This window comes from Mustelus asterias, chromosome 9 (assembly GCF_964213995.1).
Source record: "Mustelus asterias chromosome 9, sMusAst1.hap1.1, whole genome shotgun sequence".
NCBI lineage: Eukaryota > Metazoa > Chordata > Chondrichthyes > Carcharhiniformes > Triakidae > Mustelus > Mustelus asterias.
In genome coordinates this window covers 118,697,985-118,712,813 of record NC_135809.1, presented here as the reverse complement: position 1 = coordinate 118,712,813, position 14,829 = coordinate 118,697,985, and the positions used below count along the sequence as shown (strand labels likewise).

General features: G+C 43.3%; 1 protein-coding gene across 1 annotated transcript in view; it reads right to left on the bottom strand.

Annotated features, from left to right (window-relative positions):
• The window catches only part of prrg4 (proline rich Gla (G-carboxyglutamic acid) 4 (transmembrane)), a 45,481-nt gene extending 30,868 nt beyond the window's left edge, over window positions 1–14,613 (bottom strand). Inside the window, exons 1-2 of the mRNA XM_078220943.1 lie at window positions 14,171–14,613; window positions 8,771–8,895 (exon numbers count right to left, since the gene is read on the bottom strand). Coding sequence (XP_078077069.1) covers window positions 8,771–8,885 — 115 coding nt within the window. The 5' untranslated portion in view covers window positions 8,886–8,895; window positions 14,171–14,613. The remainder of the gene's footprint in view (window positions 1–8,770; window positions 8,896–14,170) is intronic.
• Between the last annotated feature and the right edge of the window lie 216 nt (window positions 14,614–14,829).

Here is a 14,829-nt window from a genome sequence, read left to right as displayed (position 1 = left end):
ACACGTACATTTACACAATGCATAAGATATACAAGTGAGAGAGAGAGACCTAAATAGGGTCTGGAAAACAGTATTATTTTATATTTAAACCCAGATCTCGTAACATTTGGAAAGAAACTGATTATTTGTTGTGCTTTGCAAAGCCACTTCCTCCCACTAGTCTCCATGGGATTCTGGCGTACCAATGGCAAATACATCAAGGCCAGACACTTCACTATTAATATTTGTTTGCCATTCTATAAAACAGCACTACTTCACCTGAAAGAACCACTACTGTGACTTGGGGCAAAAGGTTCTGCCTTTGATAAAGAACAACATTTAGCCTATGATAAGCCACAAAGATTGAAACAAAAACCACAAATCTTCTTTAAAGAACTTACATACATATAGAGCCTTTCACAGCCAATGAAATATAGTCACTGCTGTAATGTAGGAACTGTGGCAGAGGTTTGTGCGTAGCAAGCTTTTACAAACAGTCGTACTGGCTAAGGATTAAATATTGGTAAGGACATCGGGGAGAACGTCCCCAAGCTCTTCTTCAAAATAGTAGCATAGTAGCTCTCTTATGTCCACCTGAGAGAGCAGACAGTGCCTCAGTTTAATGACTCTTCCTCAGAATTGCACCGGGAGAACTAGCCTGGATTTTATGTTAAAGTACAAATGCAAAATACTGCAGTGCTGGAAATAAGTTAGAGGAAATGATCAGAAAGCAGCTGTGGAAATGGAGAGAGAGAGACAGATCATTGAGCCATCATTAGAATTTGAAAAAAATAACTGGTTTTTAAGCAATTAAAGTTTCAAAGTTTATTTATTAGTGTCACAAGTAAGCTTATATTAACACTGCAATGAAGTAATTGTGACAATCCCTTAGTCACCACACTCTGGCACCTGTTCGGGTGCAGGGGGAGAATTTAGCATGGCCAATGCACCTAACCAGCACGTCTCTCAGACTGTGGGAGGAATCCGGAGCACCCGGAAGAAACCACGCAGACACAGATTTGATTTAATTTATTATTGTCACATGTATTAGCATATAGCAAAAAGTATTGTTTTTTTGCATACTATACAGACAAAGCATACCATTCATAGAGAAGGAAACCAGAGAGTGCAGAATGTAGGGTTACAGTCATAGCTAGGGTGTAGCAAAAGATCAACTTAGTGCAAGGTAGGTCCATTCAAAAATCTGATGGCAGCAGGGAAGAAGCTGTTCTCGAGTTGGTTGGTACGTCGTGACCTCAGACTTTTGTATCTTTTTCCTGATGGAAGGTGGTGGAAAAGAGAATGTCTGGGGTGTGTAGGTCCTTAATTATGCTGGCTGCTTTGCCGAGGCAGCGGGAAGTGTAGACAGTGTCAATGGATGGGAGGCTGGTTTGTGTGATGGATTGGGCAACATTCACGACCTTTTGTAGTTTCTTGCGGTCCTGGACAGAGCAGGAACCACACCAAGCTGTGATACAACAAGAATCCTTTCTATGCTGCTTCTGTAAAAGTTGGAGTTGTAGCTGACATGCTAAATTTCCTTAGTCTGAGAAAGTAGAGGCATTGGTGCACTTTCCTAACTATAGTGTCGGCATAGGTTGTTGATCTGGACACCTAAAAACATGAAGCTCTCGAACCTTTCTACTTCGTCACTGTTGATACAGATAGGGGCATATTTTCTTCCACGCTTCCTGAAGTCGATGACAATCTCCTTTGTTTTGTTGACATTGACGCCCTCATAAGAACAGGATACAGCGCTCGACTCATTGATCGACAGTTCCGACGCGCCACAGCGAGAAACCGCACCGACCTCAGAAGACAAACACAGGACATGGCGGACAGAGTACTCTTCGTCGTCCAATACTTCCCTGGAGCGCAGAAGCTACGGCATTTTCTTTGGAGCCTTCAACATGTCATCGATGAAGACGAACATCTCGCCAAGGCCATCTCCACACCCCCACTACTTGCCTTCAAACAACTGCACAACCTCAAACAGAACATTGTTTGCTGCAAACTACCCAGCCTTCAGGAGGACAGCAACCACAACACCACACAACCCTGCCACAGCAACCTTTGCAAGACGTGCCGGATCATCGACACAGATGCCGTCATTTCACATGAGAACACCATCCACCAGGTACACAGCACATACTCTTGTGACTCAGCCAATGTTGTCTACGCTGCAGGAAAGGATGTCCCGAGGCATGATACATTGGTGAGACCATACAGACGCTACGACAACGGATGAACGGACACCGCTCGACAATCACCAGGCAGGAGTGTTCCCTTCCTGTCAGGGAACACTTCAGCAGTCAGCCTCTGATCTTCAGGTAAGTGTTCTCCAAAGCGGCCTTCAAGACACAACGCAGAATCGCCGAGCAGAAACTGATAGCCAAGTTCCGCACACGAGGATGGCCTCAACCAGGATCTTGGGTTCATGTCACACTACCTGTAACCCCCACGACTTGCCTGGGCTTGAAAAAAATCTTACTAACTGTCCTGGCTTGAGACAATTCACACCTCTTTAACCGGTGCTTAATCCTCTCTCCACTCACATTGTCTGCACCTGTAAAGACTTGATTACCTGTTAAGACTTGCTTTTCAACCATTATCTTGTAATTGAGTTTGTGTCTATATATACACTGTTCGTGAACCCAATTCTCCACTCACCTGATGAAGGGGCAGTGCTCTGAAAGCTCGTACTACCAAGTAAACCTGTTGGACTTTAACCTGATGTTGTGAGACTTCCTACTGTGACATTGAGGGAGAGATTATCGTGGCTGCACCAGTTCACCAGATTCTCTATCTCATTCCTGTACTCGGTCTCATCACGGTGGTGTCGTCAGCAAACTTGAAAAATGGGTTGGAGGGGAATTTGGCCACACAGTCATGCGCGGGAACGTGCAAACTCCACACAGTTCCCCGAGGTCGGGAATTGAACCCGGGTCGCTGGCATTGTGAGATAGCAGTGCTAACCACTATGCCACCCCACTACTGAGGCAGGGTATCATGGGGAAGGAAAAAGAGGGATGATCTGATGGGTTGGAAGATAGGAGAATTTAACTAATATGAGGGAATGATGGGAGCAAGTCAAAATGAAATGGTAAGGGAACAAGAAACAAAATATGGTTCCAGAGGAAGTGAAATAAAAGGCCAAATAATTAACATTGGCTGCCATCCAGAAATATGGGGACAGAGTTTACAATCTCAAATCTCCTTCCCCTCTCCTTTCAACATTCCTAAGGGACTGTTCTCTCCACAACACACTTATCCATTCCTCAGTCACCCACAACACACCTTTTTCTTCCCACATTAAGTCAGGACATGCAAAACCTGCCCATTTACCTCTCCCTTTCCTACCTCCCACGGTCCCAAACACTTCTGCCAGGGAAAACAGCAACTTACTTACCTCCATTTACTATACTGCACTTGCAGCAGATTAAATGTTCTCTCAACTTTGGGGAGACCAAACACAGATCGAGTAATCACTTTTTCAAAACACCTCCATTCGGTTCACAAGCATGACCCCAAGCTTGGCGTCACCTCCAATTTTAATTCTCTGCCCACTCTCTCTATGACCTCAGCCTATTACATTTTTCCAATAAAGCTTAACCTAAGCTCAAAGAGCAGCATCTTATCTTTTGATTAGTCACTTTACAGCCTTCCAGATTCTCTCAGATCAAACGACAGTCACCAGTTTTCAGATTGAGGTTGATAGTTTTTACCCATTTTCAAAGCCTATGGACCCACCTTTCATAATTTTTTTGTTAGCTCTTGATATTTAGGCATGACTGAAAAAGGCCAGCATTTATTGTCCTGCTCTGGTGCAGATGTTGGCGAAAAGTTCTTGAACCACTGCAGTCCACAGTGCTAGAAAGAAGGATTTTTCCCAGCCACAGAGAAATAATGGTAATATAGTGCCAAGCTAGGATGGTGTGAGAGACTTGGAGGTGGTGGCATTCACATACATCTGATGCCCTTGCTCTTCTAGGTGGTAGAGGTTTCCAGGGTTAGGAAGGTGTTGTCAAACGTACTGCAGTAACTTGCTAAGGCTCATCTCGTAGAAGGTACACACTGCAGCCACTGTGGAGGAAGTGAATGCATAAGATGGTGGATGGAGTGTAAATCAAGCAGGCAGCTGTGTCTGGGATGGTGTTGGCCTGATTGTTAGTGAAACTACATTCATCCAGGCAAGTGAGGATAATTCCATTACACTCCTGACTTGTGCCTTGTACATGGTGTTGGACAGAGAGAGGACATGTCCCCTTTTCTTTGTGCTCTGCCTCTTTTTGTTCGGCTCATGTCCAATGCTCGTTGCCCTTTGTGATGCCTTGCCCTTATATTGTGGCTCGCTGTCTTCTCAGCGCCTTTTCTTTTATTATTCATGTTACTTTTTTCTTATGCGGGGCGGTGGATGAGAGGGTATATTTGCGTGATGGGGAAAAAAAAGCAGGGGGAGGGGGCGGTGGGGAGTTGGTATTGGTCGGGACCCCTGGAGGAAGAGGATAGTGGATGCATGGGTTCTGCTGTATTTCAGGTGGTTGGGGAGAGGTGGTTGTTGAGGTGTTTAGATTAAAGATTGAGTATTGGGGAAAGGAAAAAAGGATGGTTAGAGGTGTACATTTTTAGGCAGGATCTCATTTGCTAGTTATGATGAGTTTCCCTTTTTCAGGGTCCCTTATATTATTTTAAAGTGGTCCGGGGGGGTCAGTGGTTGCCCTTCTTAGGAGAGTTTCCTTTGCTAGTCATGGTGAGTTCCCCTATAGCCAGGGTTTCTTCTGTTGTTCAAGGTGATTCAAGGAGTCTAGAAATTTGCATTGTGTCTTGTAGATGGTGGACAGTCTTTGGGGAGTTAGGAGTAGAGTTACTCGCCACAGAATTCCCAGCCTCTAACCAGCTCCTGCAGCCACAGTATTTATATGGCTGGTCTAATTAAGTTTATGGTCAACGATGTCTTTTGTTATTGCAATGGAGAGGGATAGGGCCGTACGGCAGGGTAAGGTTTACAATTGGGGGAGGGGGGTAATTATGATGCGATTAGGCAAGAATAAAGGGGCATAAGTTGGGAACAGAAACTGTCAGAGAAAGGAACTCATGAAAAGTGGAACTTTTTCAAGGAACAAATACTGGGTGTCCTTGATAGGTATGTCCCTGTCAGGCAGGGAGGAAATGGCCGAGTGAGGGAACCATGGTTCACGAAAGAGGTGGAATGTCTTGTGAAAAGTAAGAGGGAAGCTTATGTAGGGATGAGGAAACAAGGTTCAGATGGCTCGATTGAGGGTTACAAGTTAGCAAGGAATGAGCTGAAAAAGGGGCTTAGGAGAGCTAGGAGGGGACATGAGAAGTCCTTGGCGGGTCGGATCAAGGAAAACCCCAAGGCTTTTTATTCTTATGTGAGGAATAAAAGAATGACCAGGGTGAGGTTAGGGACGGTCAAGGACAGCAGTGGGAACTTGTGTATGGAGTCAGTAGGGATAGGCGAGGTGATGAATGAATACTTTTCTTCAGTGTTCACCAAGGAGAGGGGCCATGTTTTTGAGGAAGAGAAGGTGTTACAGTCTAATAGGCTGGAGGAAATAGATGTTCGGAGGGAGGATGTCCTGGCAGTTTTGAATAAACTGAAGGTCGATAAGTCCCCTGGGCCTGATGAAATATATCCTAGGATTCTTTGGGAGGCAAGGGATGAGATTGCAGAGCCTTTGGCTTTGATCTTTGGGTCCTCACTGTCCACGGGGATAGTGCCAGAGGACTGGAGAATGGCGAATGTTGTTCCTCTGTTTAAGAAAGGGAATAGAAATGACCCTGGTAATTATAGACCGGTTAGTCTTACTTCGGTGGTTGGTAAATTGATGGAAAAGGTCCTTCGGGATGGGATTTACGACCATTTAGAAAGATGCGGATTAATCCGGGATAGTCAGCACGGATTCATGAAGGGCGAGTCGTGCCTCACAAATTTGATAGAATTTTTTGAGGAGGTAACTAAGTGTGTTGATGAAGGTAGGGCAGTTGATGTCATATACATGGATTTTAGTAAGGCGTTTGATAAGGTCCCCCATGGTCGGCTTATGAAGAAAGTGAGGAGGTGTTGGATAGAGGGAAAGTTGGCCGATGGGATAGGTAACTGGCTGTCTGATCGAAGACAGAGGGTGGTGGTGGATGGAAAATTTTTGGATTGGAGGCAGGTTGCTAGCGGAGTGCCACAGGGATCAGTGCTTGGTCCTCTGCTCTTTGTGATTTTTATTAAAGACTTAGAGGAAGGGGCTGAAGGGTGGATCAGTAAATTTGCTGATGACACCAAGATTGGTGGAGTAGTGGATGAGGTGGAGGGCTGTTGTAGGCTGCAAAGAGACATAGATAGGATGCAAAGCTGGGCTGAAAAATGGCAAATGGAGTTTAACCCTGATAAATGTGAGGTGATTTATTTTGGTAGGACTAATTTAAATGTGGATTACAGGGTCAAAGGTAGGGTTCTGAAGACTGTGGAGGAACAGAGAGATCTTGGGGTCCATATCCACAGATCTCTAAAGGTTGCCACTCAAGTGGATAGAGCTGTGAAGAAGGCCTATAGTGTGTTAGCTTTTATTAACAGGGGGTTGGAGTTTAAGAGCCATGGGGTTATGCTGCAACTGTACAGGACCTTGGTGAGACCACATTTGGAATATTGTGTGCAGTTCTGGTCACCTCACTATAAGAAGGATGTGGAAGCGCTGGAAAGAGTGCAGAGGAGATTTACCAGGATGCTGCCTGGTTTGGAGGGTAGGTCTTATGAGGAAAGGTTGAGGGAGCTAGGGCTGTTCTCTCTGGAGCGGAGGAGGCTGAGGGGAGACTTAGAGGTTTATAAAATGATGAAGGGGATAGATAGAGTGAATGTTCAAAGACTATTTCCTCGGGTGGATGGAGCTATTACAAGGGGGCATAACTATAGGGTTCGTGGTGGGAGATACAGGAAGGATATCAGAGGTAGGTTCTTTACGCAGAGAGTGGTTGGGGTGTGGAATGGACTGCCTGCAGTGATAGTGGAGTCAGACACTTTAGGAACATTTAAGCGGTTATTGGATAGGCACATGGAGCACACCAGGATGATAGGGAGTGGGATAGCTCGATCATGGTTTCAGATAAAGCTTGGCACAACATCGTGGGCCGAAGGCCTGTTCTGTGCTGTACTGTTCTATGATAGCTCCCAGAATGTGGTCCCATTAACATTTCCTTTTCCCTTGCACCATCATCCCTTTTGTCAATTAATCTCTCCTGCCTTCCACCCACAGACCTCCTTTGTTCTCACACCAACCACCCTTAACCTTTCTGTGCTTCTGAACTTGTTTAAAATCTGTAATACTCCTAATTTTTGCCTATTTGAAACAAAACTTTTGAAAAGTTTCCTCTGCTTCTCTCTCCACAGACACTGCCTGAACTGCTGAGCATTTGTTTTTGTATTCCAGTCCCTGGCATGCAACTTAAAATTACAAAATGCAAGAATACACAGCAGGTCCATAAGAATGTAAAATGGAGAGTTAACCTTTCATGCTTTGTAAAAGTTGACCCAAATACCAGAGCAAGAACATCAAGTTAATTTTGATCAGCTGGTCATAAAACAGTTAAGAAAGAAAAAAGGGAGTAAAGAACTTGTATTTATATAGTGCTTTTTACGAGCTCAAGACATCTTAAAGCACTTTACATTAAGTTGATCTTTCTCTCTACCCTAGCTATGAATGTAGCACTACATTCTGCACCCTCTCCTTTCCTGCTCCCCTATGTACTCTATGAACGGTATGCGTTGTCTGTATAGCGCACAAGAAACAATACTTTTCACTGTATACTAACACATGTGGCAATAATAAAACAAATCAAATACAGCCAATTATGTACTTTTGATGTGCAGTCTCTATTCTAATGTGGCACATGGCAAAATCCAACAAATAACGTGACAATGACCAGAAAATGAGTTTACTGTGATGTTACAGGATATTGTCCAGAATACTGGGAGTAACTTCCCTCCTTTTTTTTGAAATAGTACTGTGGGACCTTTTATGTTCACCCGAGGGAGAAGTCAGAGATTCCATTTACCATTTAATCTAAAAGGGGCATCTCTAGCAGAACAGCTCCAACTGAGTACTTCACTGGAGTGTCAGCCTTGATCCTCGTGCTGAAGTTATGGAGTGGGACTTGAACATATAAACTTCTGACTTAAGAGGCAAGAGTGTTACCAACTGAGAGCCACTGCTGAAACAGTAATCGGCGGAGCAAATGCAGGCAAATGAAGTTTAGATGCAGGGCATTGTCATGGGAATTCACTAATTACTAGTGTGTGGCAATACATTTGATTAGTAATCCAGAGGCCGGGTTTAATCCTCTGGGGACAAGAGTTCAAATCTCAGCACGGCAATTGTTGGAATTGAAATTCAAACATAAACTAGTCTCAGTAATCATGACCAGGAAATATCATCGATTATCATAAAGACCCATCTACCATCCTTACCTGGTCTGGCCCACATGTGACTTCAGACCCACAGTTTTGCTCAAGTACTTCACTGGAGCTTCAGCCTTGATTTTTCGTGAAGTTCTGGAGTGGGACTTGTACACACAAACTGCCCTCTGTGATGGCCAGTGAGCCACTCCGTTCAAGGGGCAATTAGGGATGGACAACAAATGCTGGCCTTCCCATCAACACCCACATCCCATGAAAGAATAAAAAGCAGAGCCATAGATGGATTACAGGTGAGTCTACATCAATTGAAGGATGACGCTGGATGAGAGAGAATGGTCATTACAATCATTAGTAATAAAAATTTACCTTTTCTTTGTGGTTTTGGAGTATGACTGGTTTGTGTTTCTGATATGTCAGCACACCGTGATAGTCCACCAGTAAGAATAGGTAGCTGAGTGATGAGCACAAGTAGATGGAACATGACTGTACTTCTGCTAACAGAAGGAACTGTGTTAACACCAAAACCTGATTTTAAATAAACACAATTTCCATCGCTACATTTCAGCGTCACTGCCCCATTGTACTCGGGGTATTATTCGCCAGATAAAATATTTTTAAAAACTCCACAGGAATAAGAATAGGTCATGTATACCCTGAGTCTACACCACCAGCCAATTAGATTCTGATCATGGTTAAAAGGATTTGATAAGTAGATACAGGGAAGCATGAATGATAGAAGGAAATTATGAATGAGACAATTTAATCTTTAAAAAAACACTCGAGTAAAATCAGACATGAGCACACGTACAGCCAGTGGAAATCTGGTGTTCACTCCACCAAGAGGTATTGAAAGGTAGATTAACTGATACTTTCAAGACTGAGATTCAAAGATTTTTTTGTAGGCGAAGATAGCAAAGAATAGTGAGCGAAGGCAAATTAACAGAGTTCAGATACTGATTGACCATGAGTAATGCCATGGGAACTCATCAATTAAACAGTAATGAATATATAGTCATGAATGTATTAGTGGAGAGTGGGAAAATCTATAAAATATTTTGCTAATTTTTAATATAAAATATTGGGAAGCAGAACTAGATGCATAGATTATTTTTAAATAAATCACAGATAAAATTTTAGAGCTCAAATTATTTTAAGATCCTTCTGTGCCTGTTAGACATTTCAACATATTTAACACAACTTGCTTATCAATGTAAAAACAAATCAATTAGGAACCAGTTCCCTGCAACCTTCCACCTCACCAATTCCCTCACTTTCAAAGTCCCCTGAAGATACACCTGATTAACCATGTCATTTAAGAGAGATATTACATTTAATATTTTTGGGGTTTGTGTTATTCTGAGAAGCAGGCTTGTGTGTGAGAGAATATCATTTAATAACAATTTAGTTAAGCTCGGGGCTGATTGTCCTAAATCTTATAGCCATCAAAGGAATGTAGGTGTTAAAGGCATACATTTGAAGTAAAGATGGCAAGTTAATTTTCTATGAGTAAATAAGCAGTCAGCAGATAAGTGAGAGTTTGGATTTTTAGCTGTTAAGTTTCAGAGGGGCATAAAGAGTTTACAACTTGAAAAAAATGATAAATAAATAAAGCAAGGTTATTGAATTTTATTTGACTGAAAAATAAGGGCAGTAGGGAAACATGAAAGATTTGTATATTCTGGGAAAGTTAAGTTTCAAATAGGGGCGAAGGGCAACGGAAAAAGAGGAAAAAGAAAAGAGGTGCTTAAGGAGAGATGTTGAGAGCTGCTTTTGGGGAGTGGCCATGTGAGACCTCCTGGAGTTGGCCGTGTGAGAAAGACCTGCTAGCAACAACTCCAGGCACAAAGAGATGCAGTTTTAAATCAGCCACTCAGTTAAGCCAGAAAAGTCTGGAGGCTGCAAAAAGCAATCTTGTATCTGAAGTTTTGAAGTTTCACAGCAAAGTGGGAGAAAGGAGCGAGAGCTCATGTGGTACGCCTCACTAAAGTTACAGTAGCTGTGTCTTGGGGATATTACCAGATTTTTAAAATCACACATCTATAACAGATTGTTGCCGAAAAGGATATTTACTTGTGAGCCTGACCAAGTAAGGAGACTTTTTAGTGGGGTGTGGGGGGACGGGGGAGGGGAGGTGCTGTTTTGTAAGACTGATTTTAACTGTCCAAGTGTAATTGTGTGTGTGTGTGCGCATTTATTTTTCTTTTGTTAATGAATGTTTCAATGTTTTGATTTGTGTGGCATTTTCCATCAGCCGGATAACATAGCAGACATCTCTCTACTGCTCAGCAATCATTTGGTAAGGCATTTAAGTAAATTAAAGGCATTATCTATAGCATAGATGGAGGCCATTCAGCCCATTGTACTTGTGTCAACTCTTTTCAAAGAGTTAACCTTTAACAGTGCTTAAAATAAACTTTAAGCCAATTAGTCCCACTTCCCTGTCTCTGCATAGCTCTATATTTGTTCCCTTTCATGTATATTTCCAATTCCCTGCCTCAAAATTAAAGCTTTTTAAACCCATTTGTAGTTTTTAAAAAGTGAAAAAAATTGTTCAATCTTGTGATAAAGTTGTGCAGTTGGAGCTTACAGCGATACCCAACTACACTAGCTCACAGCAGAGCTTTTATAAAAAGCTGCTCCTGACACTGATTCTGAAAGCTCCCTGATACAGTGATTACATTGTTCCAGAAACAAAAGCAATTTATTATCCATTTTGAGTATTTACTCTTGTTTTTGCAAGTCTCTTGCAGTTCCAGTACTTCAACACATCCAGATGTTAGTCACTCAACTCAGTACAATATTCATGCACAAGGGTGTTCCCCTTGGTAGCCTGGCCAACATTTATCCCTTAAACAGCAGCTAAGGACTTCTTGAAAGAAAATATTCAACGAAGTATTGAACATTTGTCTAATTGCTGTGAGCTAAATGAGTGTTGAGTATTCCTGCATTATAACTATGACTACATTTCAAAAAGTACTTCAACCTTACCATGTAATGACCACCAGAGAAAGTGTTATTGTACCCATGACCATTACCACCTCGAAGGACAAGGGCAGGAGATACATCGGAATACCACCACCTGGAAGTTGCCCTCCGAGCCACTCACATAGAAACATAAAAAATAGCAGGCCAGTTAGCCCATCAAGCCTGCTCTGCTATTCAATGTGATCATGGCTGATTCTCCATCTCAATGCCACATTCCCGCTCTCTCCCCATACCCTTGACACCTTTATTTCTTTCTTAAATACATTCATGGACTTGGCCTCCACTGCCTTCCGTGGTAGAGAATTTCACAGGTTCACTACCCTGAGTGAAGAAATTTCTCCTAATCTCCGTCATAAACGTCCTAACCTGTGTCCCAAGACCCCCCCCCACCAACCAAAGCCAGGGGAAACATCATCCTTGCATCCAGTCTGTCCAGACCTGTCAGAATTTTATATGTTTCAATGAGCTCCCCTCTCATTCTTCTGAACTCCAGTGAATACATGCCTAGTTGACCCAATTTCTCCTCTTAAGACAATCTTGCCATCCTAAGAACCAGTCTACTGAACCTTCATTGCACTCCCTCGTGACTAGTTTATCCTTTCTTAGGCAGGGAGACCAAAACTGCACACAATACTCCAGGTGTCATCTCACCAAGATTCTGTACAGATGCAGTAAGACATCCTTGCTCCTATACTTAAGACCTCTTGCAATGTCCTAGCTGCTTGCTGCACCTGCATGCTTGTTTTCAGTGACTGATGTACAAGGACACCCACATCTCTTTGTACATTAACATTTCCCATTCTATCACCATTTAAATAATACTCTACCATTTTGTTTTTCCTACCGAAGTGGATAACTCCATAGTTATTCACATTATACTGCTTCTGCCATGTATTTGGCCAACACTCAACTTGCCTAAATCACCTTGAAGCCTCTACTTCCTCCTCACCACAATTCCACTTTTGTGCCATCAGCAAACATGGAAATATAACATTTACTTCCCTCATCCAAATCGTTGATATATATTGTGCAAACTGGTGCCCCAAATACTGATCCCTGCAGGTCACCACTAGTCACTGCCTTCAACTCCAAAAATAGACCTTTTTATTCTGTTTCCTGTCTGCTAACCAATTCTCAATCAACCAATATATTACCCCAATTCCATGCACTTTAATTTTGCACACTAACCACGTGACACATCAAAAATTTTCTAAAAATCCAAATACACAACATCCACTGGCCCTCCCTTCTTTATCCAACTAGTTATGTCCTCAAAAAACTCTTAGGTTTGTCAAACATGATTTCCCTTTCAAAAAAATGCATGTTGACTTTGATTTTCTAAGTGTTCTGTTATCCTATGCTTTACTACATAATGTAATAATTTTTCCTACTACTGATGTTGTGCTAACTGGTTTGTAATTCCCCATTTACGCCCTCCCTCCTTTTTTTAAGTGAAACCTTTTCACACCGTTGTAAGCATTGGTTGCATTTCTAAGAATAGCTCTGTTTCTGTTTGATCCTTATGCACAACGTTATTGCCGTTGGTTTTTTTGGTATCATTTGCCACTCTCCAATTTGCTGGGACTGCTCCAGAATCTTCAAAGATGACAATCAAACCATCCACTGTTTCCATGGCTGCCTCCTATAGTACCTTGGGATTTAGATTGTCAGACCCCCCCACCCCAGGGGAGTTATCAGCTTTCATCTGGACCTGGAAGTATATCACCGTTCCTTCACTATTGCTGTATCAAAATCCTGGAACTCCCTCCCTAACAGCACTGAGAGTGTATCTACACCACAGGGAGTGCAAGGGTCCAAAGAAGGCAGCTCACCACCACTTTCTCAAGGGCAATTAGGGACACAATAAATGCTGGCCTAGCCAGTAGCACCCACATTTTATGGATGAATTTTAAAAATACATTCAGTTAAAAAAAGGACCACATTATCTGCAGATTGGATCAAAATTAAGGGGGGGGGGGGGGGGGAAGAGAGAAAGAGATACAGGGTTGAGAAGGTACCCGCTGCCATGTAGCATTAAAAAAAATCCCCAGGAAAAACCAACGGCAATAACGTTGTGCATAAGGATCAAACCGAAACAGAGCTATTCTTAGAAATGCAACCAATGCTTACAACCGTGTGAAAAGGTTTCACTTATGTGAATACTGCTGCTACAAGTGAAAATGTAGTCTGAACCTGGAGTCAGTCAGCAAAACAAGCAGGTTTGTAACTCCCAGTGGAGGAAAAATCTCACCCCCCCCCACTTCACTTCGGGCCTTAGAAACGTATCGAGGCTTCCAGGATTTTAACATTCAAGTGAAACCGAAATCACTTCACATCAGATGCCAAGTTCTGAACCGCAAATCCATTCCCAAATTCCCCAGGCGGGACTTTTACCAAATAATCCCTACCTCGTACTTCACTTGGGTCCTCAGCACTTTCTAAAAATACCACCTCTCACTTTAATCCACATTTACACGGCGTTGTTAAGGAAACCAGTCAAATTACAGCTCGGATGTACGCCATTGCCACTCTACAGTACGTGGCTGAGGTGAAGGGGTTCAAGAAGATACCACTGATTTTTCAAATGAAGTATTAAACCATAAAATAAACCAACTGTAATTTTTTTTTAAAGAATGGGTCGCAGGGCGGGGAGTCTAGACGCTTCCCGAATTTCCTCTACTCTTTGTTTCCTCTAATAAGCAGTTAGCAAATGCGACACACATTCCCACTCTCATCCCGGTGGGTACCGCTGCTCCCACCGGTACAAATCTCCACACTCACCTGGTCAATTATCCTCCCCCCTCGAGGGATGACAGACAGACAGAGAGAGAATCCGCTCGAGCGCTGACAGCAGCTGCTTAATTAGAGTGTCCTCCCTGGGCTTTTTTTTACACACAGCCGGGGTGGCTCCTGTTTGATTGGTTGACGGAGCCAAACGGGCTCGTTACACCAGCCTTCAAAAGAAGCGCGATGCAAAAATAAACGCTGCCGCCGAGCGGAAAGGGCGGCGGGTGTCCGGGCCGCAGCGCTCCGGCCGCTGGTCAGTGAGTGGACACTGAGCCCGGAGCGGCTGCAAGCTGCTGCTCAGTGTCACGCGCTCGCTCCCCTTTGTTACAATGGCCCCTGCTTCGGATACAATGTATCCAGCGGCGATTGGTGTCCCCTCCTTTGGATACACTAACGACCCACTGCGCATGTGCGCAGAACCCCTGCTGGAAAGAAGCAAATGTCCCGTCAGTCCCCAACCTTTGCAATGGGAATTGTTTGAGGAGGAATGGGGGGTAGCTCCAAGTTCAAAACTGCCATCGCCCACCCTTCTCCTCTTCCTATTTAAAATCCCCCATCGTTCACCCCTCTGCTCCTGCATGCTCCTCTCCCATCTTCAACCTCCCTCTTTCCTCTCCAAGGTCCTGAAACATATCCTTTGCACCCCAAATCCG